The following is a 22,435-nucleotide window of genomic DNA, read 5'->3' as shown; positions in this document are numbered from 1 at the left end:
GGATGGACGATATTATCGACAGAGCTTGTAAAATAGACTATGCGGGTGAGACAATCTTGGAATATTTACTTTCATTACCAGATCAGAAACTATGTATTATGGGCACTCGTAATATGCGTGACATGATTGCCATATCAGCCTGGTACTTGTGGCGGGAAAGGCGCAAATTGATACATAATGAGACTACTCAGAATGCACAACAGATATCCATGAGGATACGCGCTCTCGCTGCCAATTTTGTTAATGCCTCCTCGCTGAAGGCTTCCATGAAAAGAGGAGGATGGTCTAACCCCCCGACGGGATTTGTTAAACTTAACGTTGATGCTTCTTTTGACCACGACCTTCTCAGGGGTATGATTGGGGCTGTCTTAAGAGATGACAAAGGTAGGTTCATCGGTGGGGGAAATAGTAAGATTGACTGGTGTGCAGATGTGTTGATGGCTGAAGTTTTGGCGTTAAAATTTGGTCTATCGCTTGCGCAAAAGACGGGTTGTAATCGCATAATTATTAACTCGGATAATATGGAGATGATCGAGACCATGAACGAAGGAGGACGATCATTGGGGGGCAGCAGCTGCAATTTTTTATGACTGTTTTCACTTAGTTTGCGATTTTTCTATTTCTAGATTCGAGTATTGTAATAGAGAAGCAAACAAAAGTTGCTCATGAACTTGTCAAGTTAGATAGATTTTCATTCATTTCTGATTGGTTTGAGGAACCACATAATGCAATTGTACCAATCCTCATAAATGATGTAATGATTATTTCTAATAAATGAAGCTCGAACTTTCTTTCAAAAAAAAAGCTCATAGAAAACCATAGTAGGTGCCAACAAGAGATCCAACACACGAGTCGTACTACCACGCGGAGGAATATTAATTTTTCCCAGTTCGTCTTGCGACCATGGACTTGTGTACCGTTTCATTCCATGAGGTGGCATTACTGATCTAGTCTAGCAGAGGACGACACTTTTTGTCGTCGATGATTAATAACCTAAGTATTAACAAACTTCACATCATGTTCCAGTTTTCCGCCCTAACGACCCGATGAGATGGTAATTATCCACCTAACCACTACTCTACGTGCCTGTCTACGGCCGTTGTAGTGTGAGCACAGTTGCACAAGACGGCTAATCCAGGACTTTCAGCAACCCAGCCCAGGCAATAAAAATGAAGCATCGGAGAAGAGTATTTTCCCCAAGAAGAAAAGAAGCTGAATTCGAGTCTAGAAAAACTTGAACACATGCCACGTGTGGGTTTTACATCTGGTTTCCCACACCGAAGTAACCGAGGGAGGCAGCTGGCCAGACGGCCAGCTAGCCACGCACGGTCTCCACACGCTCCATCGATCAGGCCAAAGTCTACTTCCCCGGAGCACCGGCCGAACTTTTTTTTCTTCTCTTTTGACAACCAGAACTGCACCGACCGAATACCACTGGCAACCAGTATTTCACTAGACGACTACTCCCTCCATCCGCAAATAAATGTACGTCTACCTTTTGTTCAAAGTTAAAGTTTTAAAACGATCGGTTTTATTAAAAAAGTAACAGCATTTATGGCATTAAATTAGCATCACTAGATTCGTTTTTAAATGTTGTTTCATAATATACCAATTTGATGTGATATATACTACTACTCTTTTTTATAAAGTTAATTAAAATTTTAAAACTTAAATTTAAAACAAAAGATAGAAATACATTTGTTCACGAACGGAGGGAGTGGCTAGGAGTTGGCACCACCGGAGCTGGCGGTAGCGCAGACTGTTATCATCGACGGGAATTCTCGCAGCGCGTGAGCAACACAGGTCGATCGATCGGCGTCCACCGGCACGCCGGACGGACGTGACATCGACCGCCCCGCCTCCAAAAGCTACCATGGCCTACCGGGAGGGAATTTTCTCAGCTAGTAAGATTTTCCTTTCTCCCGTTCGTCTCACGGACGGTCGTCGTGTACGGTGTCCCATCGTCTCTGGACTCTAGCCTACCTACGCAGTGGATAACTTTTGAGCTTAGTCGGCGGTGGTGCGGCGGTACGCTTGGTCGTGCGCACGCTCGTGGAAAGTGGAAAGTGGCCAGATGGCCGGGTCGACGACATTTCTTGCCATGTTGTGAAAATGGGAAGATTAGCTTCGGCAGGTACACAGGACCAGAGGAGACCTTGGGTATACCTTCTAAAAAGGCCAGTACTAGGCGCCGCGCACCGGCCCAATATTCAGCTGGTCGAGTGTCAGCTCTCCGATTCGAACACTATCAATTGTCAGAATTTCTTCTTCTTTCTTCCTCGATGCAAACCGGACCCCAGGCGGCTGCAATGGGAGAGCACCACCGGCTAGCCGGAATCCCCCCTCCCCGGGCTGTAGCAGAGAGCGCCGACCCACTTGTCCACCTCCATCACTGCCATCTCCCTCGTTTCGCGTTCCGTCATTGTCGGATCCCTACCCCAGCTCGGCCATGGCTGGCACGAAGCCTCTGCCAACAGCGGTTGTAGCTCTCTCTCCGCCTGCAGTTGCAGCATCTAGTGCGCCACACCCCCTCTGTACTCGCCATCAGTGCTCGCCACAGGGTGCACACTGCACACACCGTCATCTTCTTCTTTCCTGGGCAACCCAATTCAACGTCTGGCCGTTGTAGCAAAACAACTTGTCGTTAGTAGCTTTTCGTTTCTGGGTTGCAGCAAAAATCGAGTGCCACTACGTCTTCCCGTACAAATCCCTAACATGTAGCAAAAATAATCACAGGTTTCAGCTGCTGCAGATGCTGCTTCCAGCAATTCTTTTGTCGGTTGCAACTTTTGTGTTCTCGATTCCAGCAAAAATGACGGCGACGGCGCAGTCCGCTCTCCACTGTAGATTTCTTCCAATGATTGCAGTTTTTCCTGTTTGTCAATGTTTGGTTGAAGCTTTTTTATGCAATGGATGTAGCTCTTTGCGTCAACGATTATAGCATAGGGCACCGCCCTTTGCAGCTCCGCAGGCGCCGCTGTTGCAGCACGAGAGCACCCCTGTTTCCCCGAGGTTCCAGATCCGCCACTAACTGGTTCCAGCAAACAATGAACGCCGACCTGTGCTTTGCCGTCTCCTGCGCAGGAGAGAGAAGAAAGAAGGAGAGGAAGAAGAGAACAAGAGGAAACAGACGACAGCGATCACCAGAGAAAGAAAAAAAAGCAAAAGGGAACAGTTGGTGGCGGGCCCACCCGACTGTTAGAATAAATCCGAGTCATACCGTTGATCATTCGAGGACCAAGCAATCACATGAGCACGACACCGAGATTTGTTAACGAGGTTCACCGATATGGCTACATTCCCGGGGCTTGACTACGGGCGCTCCTCCCCGTGACACCGTCACAATACCGCACACCGGCCACCCGGGCGCCGACACACGCCGCCGGCTCCCCCTTGCGCGCCTGTGCTATTATGTTGGCATAGGTTACATCGTGTGTCTAGCCCCGCTATATATGAGAGGCCTAGGATACAAATGTCCTACTAGGACACGACTCCATATCCTATCTAAACATAATACAACTACAGAGTCCAATTGTAACCTAACTTGTACACAATATTCGACACAACTATAACAAACTCCACCTTGGCGAATATTTTCCACCACCTTGAATTCGTCCATGCGTCAAACTTCCATGTACATTGGACTTGAGCTTATCCCATGAGCACCACTGCTACTCCAAAGACTCCATGTGACTCCACCTGCAACTTGTAGTCCCTTGTTTTTTTGACCACAGTCAACACTCGAGCAAAATTAAGTTCCTCTTTACTTTAGTGTATGCTCCCAACTTCCAGAGCTCCGTTCAACGCATCACACACTGATCACTGACCTGCGTGAAAATGAACAACTCACATATTGGGTATCACACATACGAGTTACCTGAACTCAACATCACTGCTCCTTTCTTGACCACCTGTCTGAAACTTGAAGAAATTTCACCATTGCTTACAGTCATCCCGAGTCAAATTCACAGTTGTCTCACCACATGTATGACCACCAGAGCCCTGTCCCGTCTCCATGCCCTGTGCGTACCGCACGCCTCGCCGCTATTACCGCGTCGAGCCTCCGCTGTCCCGGTCGAGTCTCAAGGGTCACAAAATCACAGCACTCAACCCCCACTGCAGAGTACCACCGATCATCACTGACCGATGCCGAGTTTCACGCTTCCATCAGACCACTGGGCTCCAGTCTGAACTGCATGTCACTCGATTTCCCCCCTTTTGCTGAATAGGCTTCGATTCCCTGGATCCGTACATCGTAGCCCCTCAATCCAGCTCCACCTTCAAAATGATTCCATGGTAGATGATCAGTCCACCCCGCGTCCCATCAACATCAAGCTCTCATGTGCACCGTCTTGAATCAACCCTGCGGCATAGTCTTGTCGAAGCCACACAAGCACTCGGGCATGCGCCATGTGTTTCCACGCCCCAGAAGTCGGTCACCATCAGCATCACGCTCCTATGTCGCCGCTATCGATCCCACCACCGTCTTCTGTACCAACCGACATCCAAGTCGATCCGTCAGACTGTCCAGTCCGACCCAGACTCCCAAATCATTCTGCGAATTCCCATCCATCACATGATAACTCCATCTCAGCTGACATGACTTCCTGCAATGCTTTCAAGCATCCCTGTTGTGTTAATAAATATTTCACCATTGTCTGCCATAACCCAAGGTTTTCAGTTCCATGAAACTTCTCCACCTCAAACCTGATACCCGTTGATGCCATGGTTCTTTGTACGGCTGACTCTGCGAACAATTATTTGAGCTTTCAATGCGATGCCCCAAGCACTTCCAATGCTAGCTTTGCCTTGCCACGACCTTCTGCTTTCCAATGGATGTGTATCCTTGATAGATTTTCTCACGCACAAATCTGATTCGCTGTCTTGCCTCGTCTCTCGTACGTGAGTACGTCTTGCATGCACCAGTGTTTAAACTGCACCTGCACGTATTCGCCACGAAGACAAGATCCCTTAGGGACTCGGTCCCGTTTTTGTCCAAAACAAATCTCTCTACGTGCTTCTTTAGTCCTCACGTACGGCCGCACACACGTAATCGCCAAGCCTGGCGTTCGCCTTCCGGCCTGCTGCCCCTTAGTTCGCTTGGGCCATGCCGCTCTTCAGCTTACTTGGGCTGCCTCCTTCTTTCTAGGCTTCCAAGCCCAGCACACAAGCCTTGCGACCACACACCTTGCATGGGCTCCGTCCGGATCGAATCCATCTGACGAACTCGCCGGATCCTCGTACTTGCCAGCCAGCCGCCGCCTTGTACGCTCGCCCGATCGATTCACGATCGCCGCACGTCCCGCGGCTGCTGACATATAAGCACACGTGCCTCCCGCTGATCAGCTTTCTTCCAATCTTGTCAAGAACCACGCCGATAGCCGGCTGCATCTTGGACTTGATCCTTCCTCTAAGTCAACGATCCGCAGCCTTCGAATAACCTAGCTCTGATACCACTTGTTAGAATAAATCCGAGTCAAGCAATCACACGAGTACGACACCGAGATATGTTAACGAGGTTCACCGATATGGCTACATCCCCGGGGCTTGACTACGGGCGCTCCTCCCCGTGACACCGTCACAATACCGCACACCGGCCACCCGGGCGCCGACACACGCCGCCGGCTCCCCCTTGCGCGCCTGTGCTATTATGTTGGCATAGGTTACATCGTGTGTCTAGCCCCGATATATATGAGAGGCCTAGGATACAAGTGTCCTACTAGAACACGACTCCATATCCTATCTAAACACAATACAACTACAGAGTCCAACTGTAACCTAACTTGTACACAATATTCGACACAACTATAATACCGACAAGTCAACTTACAGGAGGGCACGCACGGTCGCAGGATTCTACGCGATCGCGTCTGGCCGAAGACTCGGCCGGTTATAAACATTTCCCTTCTAAAAACACCATTGCTCAGCGAAAAAGACTTAAAAGCAATGGACTCTAGCAGGTCCAAAAATACCGTGTTGATCGGTCATTCCTTGGCGCGTCCAAGCTGTGCACGTGATATTCCTTCCATTTGTCAATGCCTTCTCCTAACTTTCTACTGCCAAATGATATGTCAACGTTCCTCGTGCAAAACGTTTTCTAACCACGAGTTCCTTATATTGACAACGGATAGAATAGACCACTGAGATTCTTCACGGGATACGGCACAGTTTCTTCTACCATCACCGGAATGAGTACCACAAGCACCGAGAAGCATGCACCTACACGTAAGATCAAAACGTCTCAAACAAATTAGAACCGTCCGCATTCATGTTCCGAGTTCCGTTCGACAGTCGTGTGCCAACATCACACCAAAAGCAAACTGATACGTTACAGGGGAGCAACCAGCAGTCTAGCACCAACTATGCGGTGTGGTTTTTCATGGCAATGTTATAGGATATAGAAATCCCTACGGCAAGAACGAAGGAATTCCCAACAATACTCCCACTAGAGTAATCATCAACTCGTAAGCCAGGTAGCGTGGCTCTGCTGCATCATATTAACGAGATATAACATGCCTCCTTGCATTGGTGTCAAACCGAGCTACTCCGTGTCGTTGACGTCTGAGATATCCATGTCTTCTAATGCTTTACTCTCAAGCACACAATCTGGTTCAACCGTCTCGGCACCACCATGCAGGAAAATTCTAGTAAATAGTACATGTTTCCAATAGTAATCCGGGAAAGTTTCAGTCTATTTGCACAAAAGGATTAGGAAATAAGCGACTTTTTCTTCAAAAGAGCGTTCAGTTTTCTCGGCTTAAACTTTGAGCCCACTCTTCATTTCTTTCTAGATTCGCCACTGCTTCATACCCTTGGAAGGCGCATGGGGCATTGTGTGGTCCTCGCGGAGGCAGTGCTCGGTGAATGGTACCGGTTTGTCGTCGAGATGGTCTTCTAGGCCCCGATCCACGTCAAATTTGTTCGGCGGGACAAAATCGACGGAGGTCTGGTGTAGGTCCATGTCATATCCTCTGGGCAGCGAGGTTAAGGTTTATCATCATGCATGTATGCCAATAAGGTCTGCGGCCAGGTACTTCGGATCAGATAAGGGGTTCAACGACGTCGGCTACGGCTCCATGGAGCTTAGTCTCTATGGGGAACGTGCATGAAGACTTCTCGGCTATAATTGGCAAGGTCAGACCAGTTTCAGTAAGGGAGTGGTGATAAGAAGCACGTCCTCGACTGAATTACATGTTGAATTATACGTTTGGCCAAAGAAGTCTTATTTATCTTGGATTCGGTAAAAGATCAGTGGATACCTCTATCACTGTAATTTACATTCCAGTACGATGAACATAGCATTATTAAAATAGATGCATACTGAATCTGTGGATGGGAAGCGGCAGCGGATAATGATTCTCAGGAGACATGAAGGTAGTGTAATCTTTGCAACTTATCGTTTCTTATTCCACTGCAACGATGCTCTTCAAACAGAGATTCATGCTATGATGCAAGACATGATGTTGGCTAAGCAGCATTCTGAAGGGCCCATCATTGTCCGGTTGGACTCTTCAAAGGCTTTAGCGACATTATTTGGTGGCGGCTTAGCTCGTTCAGCATACTAGATGATGTCTCGCGTGTTGCTGCGGAAACCTTGGCAAAACATATGCATAAACAGATGCTAAAAAAACTAAAACTATTGCCAAAAAAAGCTTTCAGAATGTATTTTGAAAACAATAAAGTATATGAAGCATGTGAAAAAAGTTATATAAAAAGAATATTCTATTGGATTGAAGTCAAACGTGATGGCAGTTTTAACCAAAAAAGTGTAACCTGGCCTTACATATATTTGCTCCAAGTTTACAACATACAAATATATGTAGGTCATACTACAAGAATGTGTAACATGACCGTCTATGCCTGCACAAAAATAAGTGGAACAATTAACATGCATGGTTGCTGAGGTGGCATAGTTACATGAATAGATGAGTGCATAACTTGTAACTTATGATCACATGCATGATTTAATGATGTGGCATCGTTGCATGAAGAGAAAAAATAGGCAGTGGGTTGCAACTATTTAAGAATAGAAGATGCTTGTCTTGTAGCTGAGATTAAATCATTGATTGTGGACTGGAAGTTTATTGTATAAAAGCTTAGACGAGAGCAAACTAGGATAACAGATCGACTGATTTTGCATAGTCGAACCAAGTTTAGCACTGTTTTTATGGCTATAGAGAGGATCATCTTGCATTGAAGAACTTGTACATCTTAACTATAACCCTATAATTTTGAGAGAGAAATCCAGATTACAACTCTGAACTACCATCAAAGTCTAAGATACAACCCCGAACTTCAATATGGAATTATCTCTAATATTGAAATAAAACTTCTTTTTTCCTGAAAATAATATATGATGTGGTCAAGCATTCAATGCGACTTTCCCTGGAAAAAAATATATTCAATATGCCTTAGATCTCACATTACGATACCGTTCTCATAACCAAGCCATGGTCACATGCATGCAGCATGGCCGTCGTCGTCCTCGACGATTTCTGACGCGACCGAGCACCAAGTCTACCGTAGTACGTCTCGCCGTGTCCACAACGGCGCTAAGCGCTGAACTGCATCTAAAAAAGGGTTATCCCCCCAGCATTTTCAGAGCGGATGGGTCACGAGCTCATAGAAAACCATACTAGGCGTCAACAAAAGATCCAACACACGAGTCGTACTATCGCGCGCAGCCAAAAACAAATTCCCAGTTCGTCTTGCGACCATGGACTTGTGTACCGTTTCTCTCTGTGACGTGACATTACTGATCTAGTCTAGCAGAGGAAAACACTTTTGTCATCGATGATAATGACCTAAGTAGTACTACTAATTAACAAACCACACGTCAGGCTCCATTTTTCTGCCCTATCGAGCCGATGAGATGGTAATTATCCACCTAATTACTACTCCCTTCATCCCAAAAATTTTATCTTAGATTTGTCCAGATACGGATTTATCTAACACTAAAATGTACTCCCTCCGTTCAAAAAAGCTTGTCCCAAGCTTGTTCCTCAAATGAATGTATCTAGCACTAACTTGGTGTTACATACATTTATTTGAGGGACAAGTTTTTTTGGAGGGAGGGAGTAACTAGATACATCCGTATTTAGAAAAATCTAAGACAAAAATTTTAGGACGGAGGGAGTAGTACGCAGTCTAGTCTAAGCACTATGCGTTGCAATGTGAGCGCAGTTGCACAAACCGGCTAATCCAGGACTTTGAGCAACCTAGCTAGGCAACAACCAAAAAAAAAGATTATTATTTTTGAACACAAGAGAACTTTATTGATGATCAGGTGCATTTTACAGAAAGAAGCATGAAGGGACTCATGCTAGAACCAGAAACTATGTCCGTGCCAGGACATTGACCTTGATCTGCTTGTGTACATAAGCAACGAACAGCTAAGGACCTTGTCTGAATCCGCAAAGCTAATCGAGCTTGATGATTCAGCTTTTACATTGTTGCTTCTGTTGATGTGAGTGATCTTGTTACGATTAAAAGAGGGAGAGGTTTGGATCTCTGCAAGGAGAGGTCTGTTCTCCCAAGATCCTGGAGCAGCAAATACCGTTGATGACCTTGCCGCGAAACTAACACCGAGCAGTCGGTGCAAAAGTGAGGGTTCTGAACCTGCAGAAGATCTGCTAACTTTGTAGCTAGGAGCAGCCCATAAGTCGCAGCCTGGAGGGGTGATGAAACTGGACGCGAAAGCGCAGAGACGTGTAGTTGTTGGAGGTGCCGATTGTCTTGCATGGTGATGATTACTCCTAAGCCAGCATGACCTAGCTCTGAATCTGTGCGTCTCTCCCAGGCTGTGTCGCAAAAGATGACATTCCCTGCAAGGTTATTACAGTCATGTGTATGCGTGGTTGTTGAAGAAGCCTGCAACTGCTCTTGAGCTTTATCGTTTTCTTGTTGTTGAGCGAAATTCTTATCTTCTAAATTGGTTGCTTGAATCATTGCATTTGCTGCAGGATACACCTGGGAAGGCCTGCATAATTTGTTGTAAAATAGACAGTCGTTCCGAGCTTTCCAAAGACACCATAGAAAAGTATAGAGAGTAGTCAAGTTTATTTGTGGATGTTGAGATGTAACCAAAGCACAAATCATATCAGGAATAGAATGATAATTTTCAGCCAGAGGTTCCGTTTTAATAAACCAAGAATAGCAAAACTATGCAGCTTTAGAAAAAGGGCAGAGAAACAACATATGCATTTCATCTTTTAATTGTCCACATCTAGAGCAGTTTTCATTGATATGCTTGGAGTACCTACATGCCCTCTTACCCGTAGGAAGTGCTTTCCTAAGAAGCCTCCAAGCGAATGTCCGAATTCTTGGTGCCATTTGCTTATCCTCCCACACCTGATTAAGAAGGGAAATGACCTGCATAGGAACAATGTTAGGCCTTTGCCTTGGTGGATGCTGAAGATTGTCGAAGCAGTGCTTGTAAGCACTTTTGGAAGAGAATTCACCTGCAGGAGTTAGTTTCCAAACCAACATATCCTTACCATTTGCATTAATAATAGGAGTTTGTAGGATGGTATTAGCCAATTCATGAGTGAAAAGAGAATTGATCAAGTTTGCATTCCAATTCTTTTGATCCGGTATCCAAAGATCTGTAACTTGAGCAGGGTAAGAAAAAGATTGTTGTTGAATGACAAGATGATCATAAATAGTTTTCCATCCGGAAAACCAAGGCGAACTCCAAACGTCAACAATTAACCAAAAAAAGAAGATTGAAGCGCAGAGAAGAGACAAGAAGTTGAATTCTGGTCTACAAGAACTTGAACGCATGCCACGTGTGGGTTTGAACGGTAGTTTCCCACACCGAAGTAACCGAGGGAGCCAGCTAGGCACTGTCGCCACACGCTCCATCAGGCAAAGTCTACTTTCTCCGGAGCACCGACCGACCGTTTTTTCTCTTTTGATGACAACCGGAGCTGCACCGACCGAATAGCTCTGGCAACTAGTAGCACTAGCTAGCAGTTGGCACCACGGAGCTGGCGGTGCCGCGGACTTGTATGGTCTCCACGGGAATTCTCCAAGAGCGTGTGCAAACAGGTCGGTCGATCGCTGTCCACCGGCACGCCGGACGGACGTGACATCGACCACCTCACCCCTAAAAGCTACCGTGGCCTGCCCAAGTGCTTTTCTCCCGTCGGGCCGTCACGTACGGTGTGGTCTCTCGACTCGACGTGCGCAGTGCGCTGGGTCGTGCGCACGCCCGTGGAAAGTGACCAGGTGACCGGGTCGACGCCGCTTCTTGCCTCGGGACGGCCGGGATACCGTTTTTGAAGACCACCAACTCGTCCTTGCATCCTCCCAAAGGCTAAGACGTCGTGAAGAGGTTGGAAGATTTAGCTTCATAAGAATGGGGACACAGGACCGGAGAAGACCTTGGGCAGACCTTCTACAGATATACCAAGCATTGGTCTCTAGTAGGTCTACCCGAAATATGTTGCACGGTACTGAATCCACCCCTTTGATCGGTGATTCCTTGGCGCGTCAAGTTGTGCACGTGGTGTTCCTTCCGTTCGTCAATGTCTTCTCCCAACTTTCTACCACCAAAATGACATGTCAACGGTCCTCGTGCAAAACGTTTTCTAAGCACGAGTTCCTCTTATTGACAACGGAGAGAACAGACCACTGAGATCAGACATTACGGATACGGCACAGCTTCTCCTACCATCACCGGCATGACCACCCCAAGCACCCAGAAGCATGCACCTACACACAAGATGAATCAAAATGTCTCAAACAAATTAGAATAGTCCGCCTTCATGTTCCGAGTTCCGTTCGACAGTCGTGTACCAACATCACACCAAAAAACAAAATGATACGTTACAGGGGAGCAACAGCTAGCACCGTAGCAGTCTAGCGCCATGTATGTTATGCGGTGTGGTTTTCATGGCAATGCAATATGATAGAATCCCTACAGGAAGAACGAAGGGATGCCAACAACACTCCCACTAGAGTAATCATCAAACCCGTAAGCCTGCTGCATCATCGTAACCAGACATGACATGCCTCCTTGCATTGGTGTCAAACCGAGCTACTCGGCGTCCTTGACATCTGAGATATCCATGTCTTCTGCTGCTTTGCTCTCAGGCACACAATCTGGATCAACTGTCTCGGCGCCACCATCAGGCTGCTCATCCGATCCATCGTCACTCTTCAGGTCGGGCTTCCCATCATCAACTTTTGGGATTTTGAGCCCGAAACGAAACGAGATCCTGTCAAGCAGCTCCCTCCCATCCATGGGGGTGACCATGACGCACAGATTGGTCTTTCCTTTCCAACAAACAACGGCGATTGCAGAGGGATCCATGCCTATGGACTCTAGATCCTCATGCCCTGGAATATTCATAAACATGTTCAGTTGCCATCAAACTGTGATAATTCACTTTTAATTTAAGGCTCAAAAAGGAAAGGAATGTGATGTACCTTCACGCAATATTACGACACAGCAACCTTGTAGCAAAGCTGAAGCTTGCTCACCGAATTTTGCATCCACAAAATCAGGGAATTTAATGATTCTGTACTGTAAGAGGTGCTGAAAGTCTATTGCAGATGCATATAGAATCTGTTTGGTGATGTAAGGAAGCAGCAGAGGCAATCCCTCGGATGATAGCCTAAATGTGCATGGCGAACCCTCCTTTGACGACTGCCTTTCCTGAAAGACGAGGGATGGGCAGAAGATGGTACAAGTGTTAATTGTAAATAAAGTTTGCTCTTCTGACAGAAGCTAGAAAAGGATAAACAGCAGACATTAGTGGGACACTTACAAATATCTTTAAGCCAAGTGAGGTAATTTTCAGCCGCTCGCCAACTTTCACATTGAGGTCCAAAACTTCTGTAACTGATTTTGAGACATAGTATATTCTTTTGACATGATTAGTATCAGGGTTCCTAGTCACAAGATGGCCTTCAAGGGTAAATGAATCCTTGATGCCGTAGAAAGATACTATGCTTCTGATTGTCGCTTCGTCTTTGAAAAATATCACAGGATCAACCCCTCTCCATCTGCCTTGGTTCTGGGTCTTTCTCTTATCTCTCCTTGTCGCTTGATCATTTTGCACCTCACCAGCAATCACCTTAGCTTCCTCAGAGCTTCTATCTTTTGAAATTTCAGCATCCATGTCTCTGTTTTGTTGCTCAACGAGAACATGGCTATCATCAACCCCTGGCTGCTGAACTGAAATTTCTTCAGCCGGCACCTTATCTGATCCCTGACCATTAGAACATTTCAAAGCCTTGTCTTTCGAGGTACTGTGCTCACCTTTCATCACTTCTACCACCGGACTCTCTGAAATTATGTTCATTGTATAGTGTACTTGAGTACTACGAACCAGTATCTACTACTCTATGAGATTTGATGCAATAATAACTGAAACATATGGAATAGATGGACGAAAGAAATACCATTCAGCGGAGAGAGTTTCTGAAGGACTGCTATAAAAAATGCTCCACTGTTTTGGTCATGAGGAATAATTCTCATGCAACGATGCAGTGGTAAATTTGAATGCTCTGTAACAATGGAGGTTGAATCTGTTTTTTCATTTGAGCCCCTTGAAACTTTAACAGACTCAGATTCATCTTGTTCTATCTCTTCAGTCTTGCCATTGTCACCGTTATTGCTGTCATCAGTCGCTATCTTCGTTTCTTGTTTTCCCTCTACGATACCCCCTGACTCACTCATATCTGCATCGACTGCATCTATGTTGACCTCAACACTGCCACCCGCCGTACAGCTGTCCGTGGTAGCTTTACCCGAAGGGAACATACTTGGCAATATTGCATTCTTCCTGTAGTGAAGTACATCTTTATGACTGCCCAACCAAGACGCTCTATCCCGTACCTGCAATACTTGGAAAGAATCACAGAAGGGAGCAGAGTGCCAGGAATTATGCAATGTATAGAGGCCAATATGGGTAGAATAATTTTGTTAGAGAACATCAAGAACAAAGGAATAAAATGCAAACTAGTTTCCAAAAACAACAGCAGCAGGGCAAAGCAAAACATCACTTGCTACACGATTGTCCTTGCACAAGTGTGGCAAAGGCAAACTTTCATTTTTTTTAAATAATTATGGAAAGGAATTATTCTTCTTAATAGAACATTGATAAAATTGGGACATCTCTCCTCTTTACATAACCATTTTTACACCTCTTTAAAAAACTTACAATGCAAAAAAGTGAAATTACATTTATAAACAGAAAATGCTTGAGATGTACTCCACTTTATGACATGTGATTGCAAGTCCTATCTCCACTTTATCCACTGCACACTATGTTTTGATTATTGTTAGTAAATAAGGTGCCTAATTAGACCATGAAATAGAAGATGATCAACATCTTACATGATCTGCTTGTACTAGACTCCCCAAAGGATGACAAGTTACAGGTTCACAAGAAACCAAGACTAATTACGAAAATAAACACCTGATGGGCAAAACAAAGTGCTATAAACAAGAAAATATGCATGATATAGATATATGCACACTAACCTTCCAAGTGCTAAGTCCAGGACGGCGGATCAATTCAGGTAGCTCATTAGAAACATCAAGGAGTTCAACAGAATCCCCACATCTCCGCAGAATCTATACAGTTGAAAATAATGAGCAATGTTACAACAAGACATACAAAACAACTATACAAAGAACCTGCAAAAGGCAATATGCTGAAAAATGAACATGATTTAATCTCAATGCATTTCTCTGACAATTAACTTGCTGTGCACTGAACACGATTTTATGATTTAATCAAACTATTCAAATTTATACAAATAAAAAGCCTCACCAAATCAAACATGAAACATTAGTATATTATTAAATATCAGAGAGAGAAGTGAAGCAACAAAAATTACCTCACCAACAACAGCTTCATTTTCAACAGGATTCATTGAGCATGTTGAGTAGACCATCCTTCCGCCCACTTTAAGCAGTGCAATGCCTGACAACAAAAATACAATCTTAACTTCTTGAAGTAGCAAATCATTAACAGGGCACCTAGCATATCATCTATCCGTTATAGTTGGAAAGTGTCAGAACCATCAAAATGAGAGCAAGATTATATATCACGTGATTGATTGCAAAAGAAAATCGAAACCAGTATACATATCTTGATAATGTATGCATCTGACAAGAGTTTATAAGATATCTTAACAAGATCCTGGATCCTAAGCAGTATGTTATCTCATGTTCATCATGTGATCAAATACTCAAATGCCAATAGTGAATTGTGCAAGGGAACCAAAAGAGTGACATAGAATGCTTCAGTACATTTCAAAAACCAAAATTTTATAACAGAACCAACTTAACAATTCAGCGAAATGCATATTTGATAATGGTGTAAGTATCTTTCAATCCTTACCGCGCATTGCTATTTCCACTTGGAGACGATGAAGTCCATTTCCCATGCCGATATTCCTGGGTAGCCAATTCAGTAGATAAGGAACTAAGGAGAAAATGAAAGCAGCAAACAGGCTAAATGGTACAGTATTTACCATGTTCTCCACATATCAGGAGCCTTACGGACAGTTCCATCACCACTACATGGCACATCACACAGAATACGATCAAATTCCAACCTCTGCGGCTTGGACTCGTCTATGTATGCTTCTGGACAGAACTTTGCAAGACTACAGCCAGGAAAATTTTGGGCTTCATGATTTGTCACTATCAGGTTGGCTGTGCACATTCTCTTCGTCTGATGAATAAGAAGGTTGCATCTTTGCACGTCAACATCATTAGCTACCACCTGAGTACAGAGTAGAAAGTGCAAAGTATTAATAACAGATGATAAATCAATGTTTTCTTTTCAGAATTGATAGAAATTGTAAATAACTATAGCTGTAAACGTTATATGTAAGATGGCGAAATCCACCATGGCAGTTGGAAGCACTCCAGGCTTTGTTGACTGGTGGATCATCTCAAGTAACTGGAAAGTTTTAGACCCTGGAGCGGCACACACTGCACAAGGTCACAAAATTCATGATATATTACCATATTACAGAAAATTTTCCTCAACTAAACACTGTATCAAATACTTGTGAATAAGTTTAAGCCAAAACAACCTGAAAAGAGAGCGCTTAAATGAAAGATTCAGCTACCTCATGGACAAATTATGTAGCTATAAGTTGGATGTTATTTATTTTTCTTTTCTGTTTTGACTTATTTGCATTTATACAAAAAAACTCATTCTAGAACTCTAAACCCTTTTTCGGCACCTGTTTTATCAGGCATGGAGTTACAAACCGGATTATGGGAGTAGCCAAAGTTAGATCGATTAGGCAGTTCAAAGAACGGAAAGTTTAGTATGTAAATTGCACACCATCAACATGTGTAATGATAGATAAATCATAAAACATACTGTCAAGAATATGATGGTCAGGTTGCACATTCAGAAACAAAGGTGGGACCTGCAAAAGCAATATACATCGTTTAGACAAGAATGCCCCAACATATGTAAGGCATCACAGATAAACAATATAGGGCATCTTCGAAGTAAACATAAAGCACTCACCATGCTGACAGCCTCTTGCCTGGTAATATTACCAACTTCATTCTCTTGCTTCAAGAATTCATGGAAACTGGAGTCAAAAAATAGATGTTAAATCAACAATGATGTCATTAGAATATAGTATAAGAGCTTCCAGAGTTACAATTTCTAATGGCAGCACATTGTTGAGCATGCCAATGGTTACACAATGTTATTCTCCAAAGAAATTTGGGGGTGGGTGACAAACAAGGTCGTCCTTGGCTTTTGCAATATGGCTTCATGCATCAGATTATCTAAGGCACTACAGGTCGACAGCTACTCTATCAATTCAATAAGCACCCTAAAAAAATCTTATGAGAAACTTCAACAAGAAAATATAGCATCAAATGCTATACACAATATGACATTACAAGTTTCAAAAGAGGTAACTGACAAGTTTCGGTGAACCGTTAATTGTAGAATTACGAGGCAAATCACTGAAGAAGCCAGTTGATTGATAACTGATTCATGAGAGATTTCACTTGATTCGGTCAATCAGATTAAACAATTTGCATTTTATTAAACAACGTTTAAGGTGGATGAGTGCATCACTTTATGCGAAAGAAAATTGTGAAGTTTAAATATATTCGTTTGTATGAAACACCAGCTTAACAAGTAGTCAAGTAGCCTATACTGCACACTGTTGGCAAGGTACATTTAAAATAAACAGCATTCAGTACAAGGTCGGTTTACCTCTCAAGCGCCTGGTTTCTCCTCAGTTGCATCCGGGAGAAGTTCAAATGCCATGCAAGATTGCCAGGGTACCAAGCCAAAGGCCGAATAGCCTCTTTTTCATGGTCATCATTGACCTGTCCATGACAAAAGTATTATGAAATAGAAAATATCAAGGGCATAACTTAAATGTATGCATAAGTTTTTAAGAAATTACCTCAGTCTCTAACGACTTCCTGAAGTCATTTTCTAATTGTGAACAAATGTCTTGACAAAACTGAGAGCTGGGAAGCAAATAAAAACCTTTAGCTCAATACAATAGAAGAATCAAACATTAAAAATAAGAATTAAGTTATCAGAATTATACCTGACATAAAAGAGAAGTAAAAAGGGTCCCTAATACAAAGAGTACAATTTGCTCTAACTATTAGGTCAGTTGTTTATATTCTTGCAAATTAAAAACACAGGAGAAGGTGACAGATGTGTTCGTAATTAAGTGGCTGATGAAGCAAAGCAAGTAACCAGCAGGCAAAGCAGAACAGAATCATATCATCCTTTGATGTCAACAGAGTATATACCTCCATGGAGTCAAGTCCAAAATTTTGCCAACAAAACACAATAGCTATCAATTGACAAACAGTGAGCAACAGCCAGAATGCCACATATGCTTACAAACTAAATAACACCAATTTATTGAAAATATTTATGAAACTGGATCCTCTTGCAAAGAGTAGTGCAGATTCCCCGAATAGAGTGATTGTTCGGAGGAGGAGGCAGATCAAACATGTGGTTCTCGAGAAGTTAGCTGATCTTTCACCTAGTTGATCACAGTTAACAACCAGGTAGCTGGTCTTTCATCTAGAACATAAACGTGCCAGGAGGTTCCTATTTCAGAAATAGTTCTCAGGATTGACAAGGAGGTTCTCCTTCAAATACGGTATCACTGGTATGCCACAATTATCAATAATCTGGTATGTTGGTTCATACACGCTAACTGTTACGTGGGGGAACTCCTATGCAAGGAGGAAGCGGCTGCCAGCTGCTGCATCCGTCTCAGAGTTTGACAAGGCAGAGGGCAGAGCATAGCTGCTCTCGACTGGAGACTAAAATTAGGAAAGTCTTAGTTCAGAAAATTTAGTAGGTTTGGTTTTTGAGTCAGTGTCCAATCGTGTTGAGCCCAGGCCTTGCAAAACATGTTTACGTTTCAGAGAAAGTAAAGTTACCTCGCATTAATCCTAAAAGCGGCTGGCAATGGCTTCCGGAGCATGCTCATGAAGGCATCCCACTCTTCCTCAGGAACAATTTGCTGCCCCTGCAAGGTATACACATATTTACATTCAGTAAGAATCTAACAGAAGCCACATCAGCAGTTTATAAGTAATGCTACATCCAGTTGAAAGACAGCGCAAGGCATTCCAGAGATCAGTACTCAATACGTTAATCAGCAATCTAGATAGAGCTGCACCCTACAAATAATAGCTTATATTGACACATCCGCACTACAACAACAAATCATCCCGCTCTAAAACGAAAGATGCATGAAAAATCAAAGGGCTAGCACTGCTCCATGTTAATGGAGAAAAAAAATGTCAAAAAGGGAAGCTACGCGTGATCTGAACCAGGCGTCTGCACCTTGTAGTAGGCCTCGAAGGCCAGGTTCTCCGTGGCGAACGGCTGCCAGCCGTTCCCCTCGCCTCCTTCGCCGGCGGAGGCGGGAGGGCGCCTGGGGTTGTCCTTCCAGACGTTCTCGCGCTCCTGCTTGAAGTGACGACGCTGCGAGCGCCCGCGCTTCCTGCCGCCCCCCATCTCTCCCCTCTAGCGCACGCTCCGCAGCTGCGGCGACCCGTCAGCGGCGGCGCGGAGGGAGGTGGCGGTGGCGGTGGCGCGAGCGAGGAAGGTTTGAGCGCCTGCGGGTTTGGTGGTGAGGTTTAGGGAGTGGCGGCGATGGAGGTGGGAAGAAAGGCGAGGTCGCGAGGGGTGGGGAACGGTTAGGCGGGCCCCGGCTGGGCTCATTGCGAATCGGAGCAGCGCGAAGTGATCTATGGGCTGAAATTCACACCAGACGCCTAATGGGCTTACTAGTTTAAAGACCTGTGGGCCGGAATCTGTGGGCCCATCTCCGCGAGATTGATAGGCTCACACTGTCGGTCGAGCCATTCCTCTTCTGCTCTCCCCCGCCGATCTGCAGCTTCTCTGCCCCAACCCCCCGCCGATATGCATCATCCTCGCCGCCGTGACCTTCCAAGGAAATTAGGCGCCTTTCTCCACCTCCCGGCCAACCTCATCCCGCCACCGCCGGCGGCCACCGTGAGCGTAGGGGGCGTGCATCGGCACGTCGCCGTCGCCCCCACGCCACGCCGATGACTCCTGCAGCAGCGAAGGGCTGTCGGAATGCAGAGAGTTTACGATGGCCTGTGAGGAGGATTCTTGCGCGGTATTTCAGGGGAAATCGAGAGCTTGAGGCCTCAGCTGGATGAGAAGTTGAAATAACTACAGTACTGCAAGAGGAACTTTGGACTTTGGAGTTAAGCTGACTCAGAGTCCAAGGAGATGAATGAGGGCTTGGAAAAGAATGTAAGCTTTCTTGCATGTTTCCAATACAATAATGAAACTAAATTCATCTGTGTATGCCCGCTAACTCACAGAAAATATATGTATGGGGTTTCTGAGCGACTAAAACCGCAGAGTATAGAGCCATATATTTATGTTCATTCCGTTTTTCTACCCTCTAGAAAGTAAGCACAGTTACTAGCAGGTCGTAGAAGTTAACAGATAGTGAAGGGATATGAAATATTTTTGTGATTTAGACCTGAACTGTCTTTTTTTTTGCCATCATGCCATGATTATTTGCGTTCATATGTAATACGTTCAAACCATGATGCCGTTCTGTCAAGTTATGGATGCCACAGAGCTGATGTACCTTCTTCTGATTTACACTATAGGATTTGTTACATTCTCTGACCATGTGTTTTTTTATTTAGATCTTCCATCATGCATTCTGCATCCATGAATATTTTCATGATTTTAGAATTACTTTCAGTTGACTCAAAACGAAATAAGAGAAGTGAGCTCTTCAGAGTAAAATGTATTTGTCTGGTAATGTAGTTCGCTGCAGTTGTTCTTGCTAAGAGAAAGTTCAGTTCGTATGCCCACCTTATAATGTCTACGTCATACTTCGGATATAGATAGTAGTAAAAGCCCTGTGCAGTTCCAATTCCATGCCTTGTACCCCTTAAAAAAATCTACTGAACTTTCTACCCCTTCAAAAAATCTACTGCTTATATAGTTTACAGATGATCTTAAATGCAAATGGTAACAAAAAACAATGATAAAAGATTAGGCATCCAATAACAAAAGTAGAGAGTTAAAACCCGACTTCAATAAACAAGAGCCATAGCCGGTAATTGCGCGAGAGGAAGGTTACGCCCGCGGCTGCACGCTCTCCTCTGTCTTGGCTTGCCGGCTGTCACCCCCGATGCCCCAACTCCTGTCCGACTTTGTGGTCGCTGACGCCTCCCCGTCCATTACCTGCTGCCTCCTCCCACTGATCCTGGCCCGCCTCCTCTAAGATATTGCCCCTAGCATCTCCCACGTTCAGCTTGGTGACGTCCCGTTAATTCACGATTCAGTAGAGCTTCGAGGGAGAGCTTCGTCAGCACGACGGCGTGATGACGGTGTTAATGAAGCTACCGACGCAGGAGACGGTTTAAGTGCCAACACATTACTTGTCCGGCTGCAGGAAGCACTTCATAGTACAAGACGGCAAGTCCCCGGGCCGACTAGTCGGACCCGACGCCAAGCGGTATAAAGAAAATGACATACTCGTAGGCATAATTCTTATCATATAGATAAAAGAGGGCAGTCCCCGAGCTCTTCTCGGGGGATCCGGAGTCTTCGTACTTTAATACAAAAGGTAGCCTGGTACATACTGCATCAACTGTAAAATCTTCGAAGGAGATTTGCATTCCATGGCCGCTCCGTCTCCTTGCCGAAGACGTCCCTCTTGCGTGCTCGAGGCTTCTGAGCGTCGATCAGGTAGTAGGAGTCGTTGCCCAACACCTTGCTGATGATGAAGGGGCCTTCCCAAGGCGCCGAGAGCTTGTACTGGCTGGCTGTTCACTGGATCAGTCGGAGCACAAGGTCTCCTTCTTGGAAAGATCTTGGCTTGACCTTCCGGTTGTAGTATCGGCGTAGGCTCTGCTGATAGATGCTGGACCGGCTGAGTGCCAGCAGCCGGTCCTCTTCCAGCAGATCGACGCCGTCTTGACGTGCTTCTTCTGCCTCCTCTTCGGTGTACATGGTGACTCGAGGGGAGTCGAATTCTACGTCCGTTGGGATGACGGCTTCGGCACCGTAGACGAGGAAGAAAGGCGTGAAGCCAGTTGACTTGTTCGGAGTTGTGCGCAGACTCTAGAGGACGGCCAGCAGCTCGTCGAGCCAGCAGCCGGCCGACTGTTCCAAAGGCTCGACCAGTCGGGGCTTGATGCCGGAAAAAATAAGGCCGTTTGCTCACTCCACCTGGCCGTTTGACTGCGGATGGGCAACGGACGCTAGGTCCAGTCGGATGCCCTGCGTCGTGCAGAAACGGGCCAAGGCATCTTTGGCGAAATTCGTGCCGTTGTCGGTGATGATGCTGTGTGGTATGCCGTACCGGACGGTGATGTCGGAGATGAAAGTCACGACAGTCGGACCATTCAACTTTTTGATTGGCTTTGCTTCTATCCACTTGGTGAACTTGTCTACCGCGACAAGCAGATGAGTCAGGCCACCTCTTGCTGTCGTGAATGGTCCCACCATATCCAAGCCCCGAACGGCAAAGGGCCAAGCTATGGGAATAGTCTTGAGTGCAGAAGCCGGCTGATGAGGCTTTGTACTAAACTTCTGGCACCCTTTGCATTTCTAGACCAAACTCTTGGCGTCTTCCAGGGCAGTTGGCCAGAAAAAACCATGGCGGAAAGCCTTGGCGACAAGTGCTCTCGAAGCCGCATGGTGGCCGCATTCGCCTTGATGGATGTCTTTGAGGATTGCTTGACCTTGCTCTGGTTCGACGCAGCGCTGGTAGACACCGGTGACACTGCGCCTCACCAGCTCTCTGTTAACTATGGTGTATGCTGCTGCCCGGCGTTGCACTTGCCTGGCCGAGATCTCATCAGTCGGCAACTCGTTGTTTACCAGGAAGTTGAGGATGGGCTGGGCCCATGAAGATGTTGCGATTTCTTGGGCTGTCAGAACTGCAA

General features: G+C 45.3%; 1 protein-coding gene across 1 annotated transcript; it reads right to left on the bottom strand.

Annotated features, from left to right (window-relative positions):
* Positions 1 to 11,727: 11,727 nt before the first annotated feature.
* On the bottom strand, positions 11,728 to 19,160 carry LOC125509634 (RNA cytosine C(5)-methyltransferase NSUN2-like). Its single transcript, XM_048674650.1, has 15 exons — positions 18,831 to 19,160; positions 18,422 to 18,510; positions 17,416 to 17,482; positions 17,220 to 17,335; positions 16,512 to 16,578; positions 16,359 to 16,407; positions 15,873 to 15,958; positions 15,493 to 15,746; positions 15,360 to 15,415; positions 14,854 to 14,939; positions 14,495 to 14,587; positions 13,411 to 13,846; positions 12,774 to 13,294; positions 12,433 to 12,661; positions 11,728 to 12,342 (listed from the first exon to the last, which is right to left on the bottom strand). Exons 1-15 carry the CDS (start codon positions 19,002 to 19,004, stop codon positions 12,041 to 12,043), a joined length of 2,625 nt encoding a protein of 874 aa, XP_048530607.1. The 5' UTR covers positions 19,005 to 19,160; the 3' UTR covers positions 11,728 to 12,040.
* Positions 19,161 to 22,435: the final 3,275 nt, after the last annotated feature.

Source organism: Triticum urartu, chromosome 5, assembly GCF_003073215.2.
Source record: "Triticum urartu cultivar G1812 chromosome 5, Tu2.1, whole genome shotgun sequence".
NCBI classification, from domain to species: domain Eukaryota; kingdom Viridiplantae; phylum Streptophyta; class Magnoliopsida; order Poales; family Poaceae; genus Triticum; species Triticum urartu.
The sequence above is the reverse complement of the archived record's forward strand: the minus strand, read 5'-3'. Positions and strand labels throughout refer to the sequence as shown.

Coding starts and splice junctions, on each gene's coding strand:
- LOC125509634 (XM_048674650.1), bottom strand. CDS start 19,004: ATGGGGGGCGGCAGGAAGCGCGGGCGCTCGCAGCGTCGTCACTTCAAG. Junction 14,588..14,853: donor ATGAAGCTGTTGTTGGTGAG/GTAATTTTTGTT, acceptor TCAACTGTATAG/ATTCTGCGGAGATGTGGGGA. Junction 12,662..12,773: donor CACTTGGCTTAAAGATATTT/GTAAGTGTCCCA, acceptor CTCGTCTTTCAG/GAAAGGCAGTCGTCAAAGGA.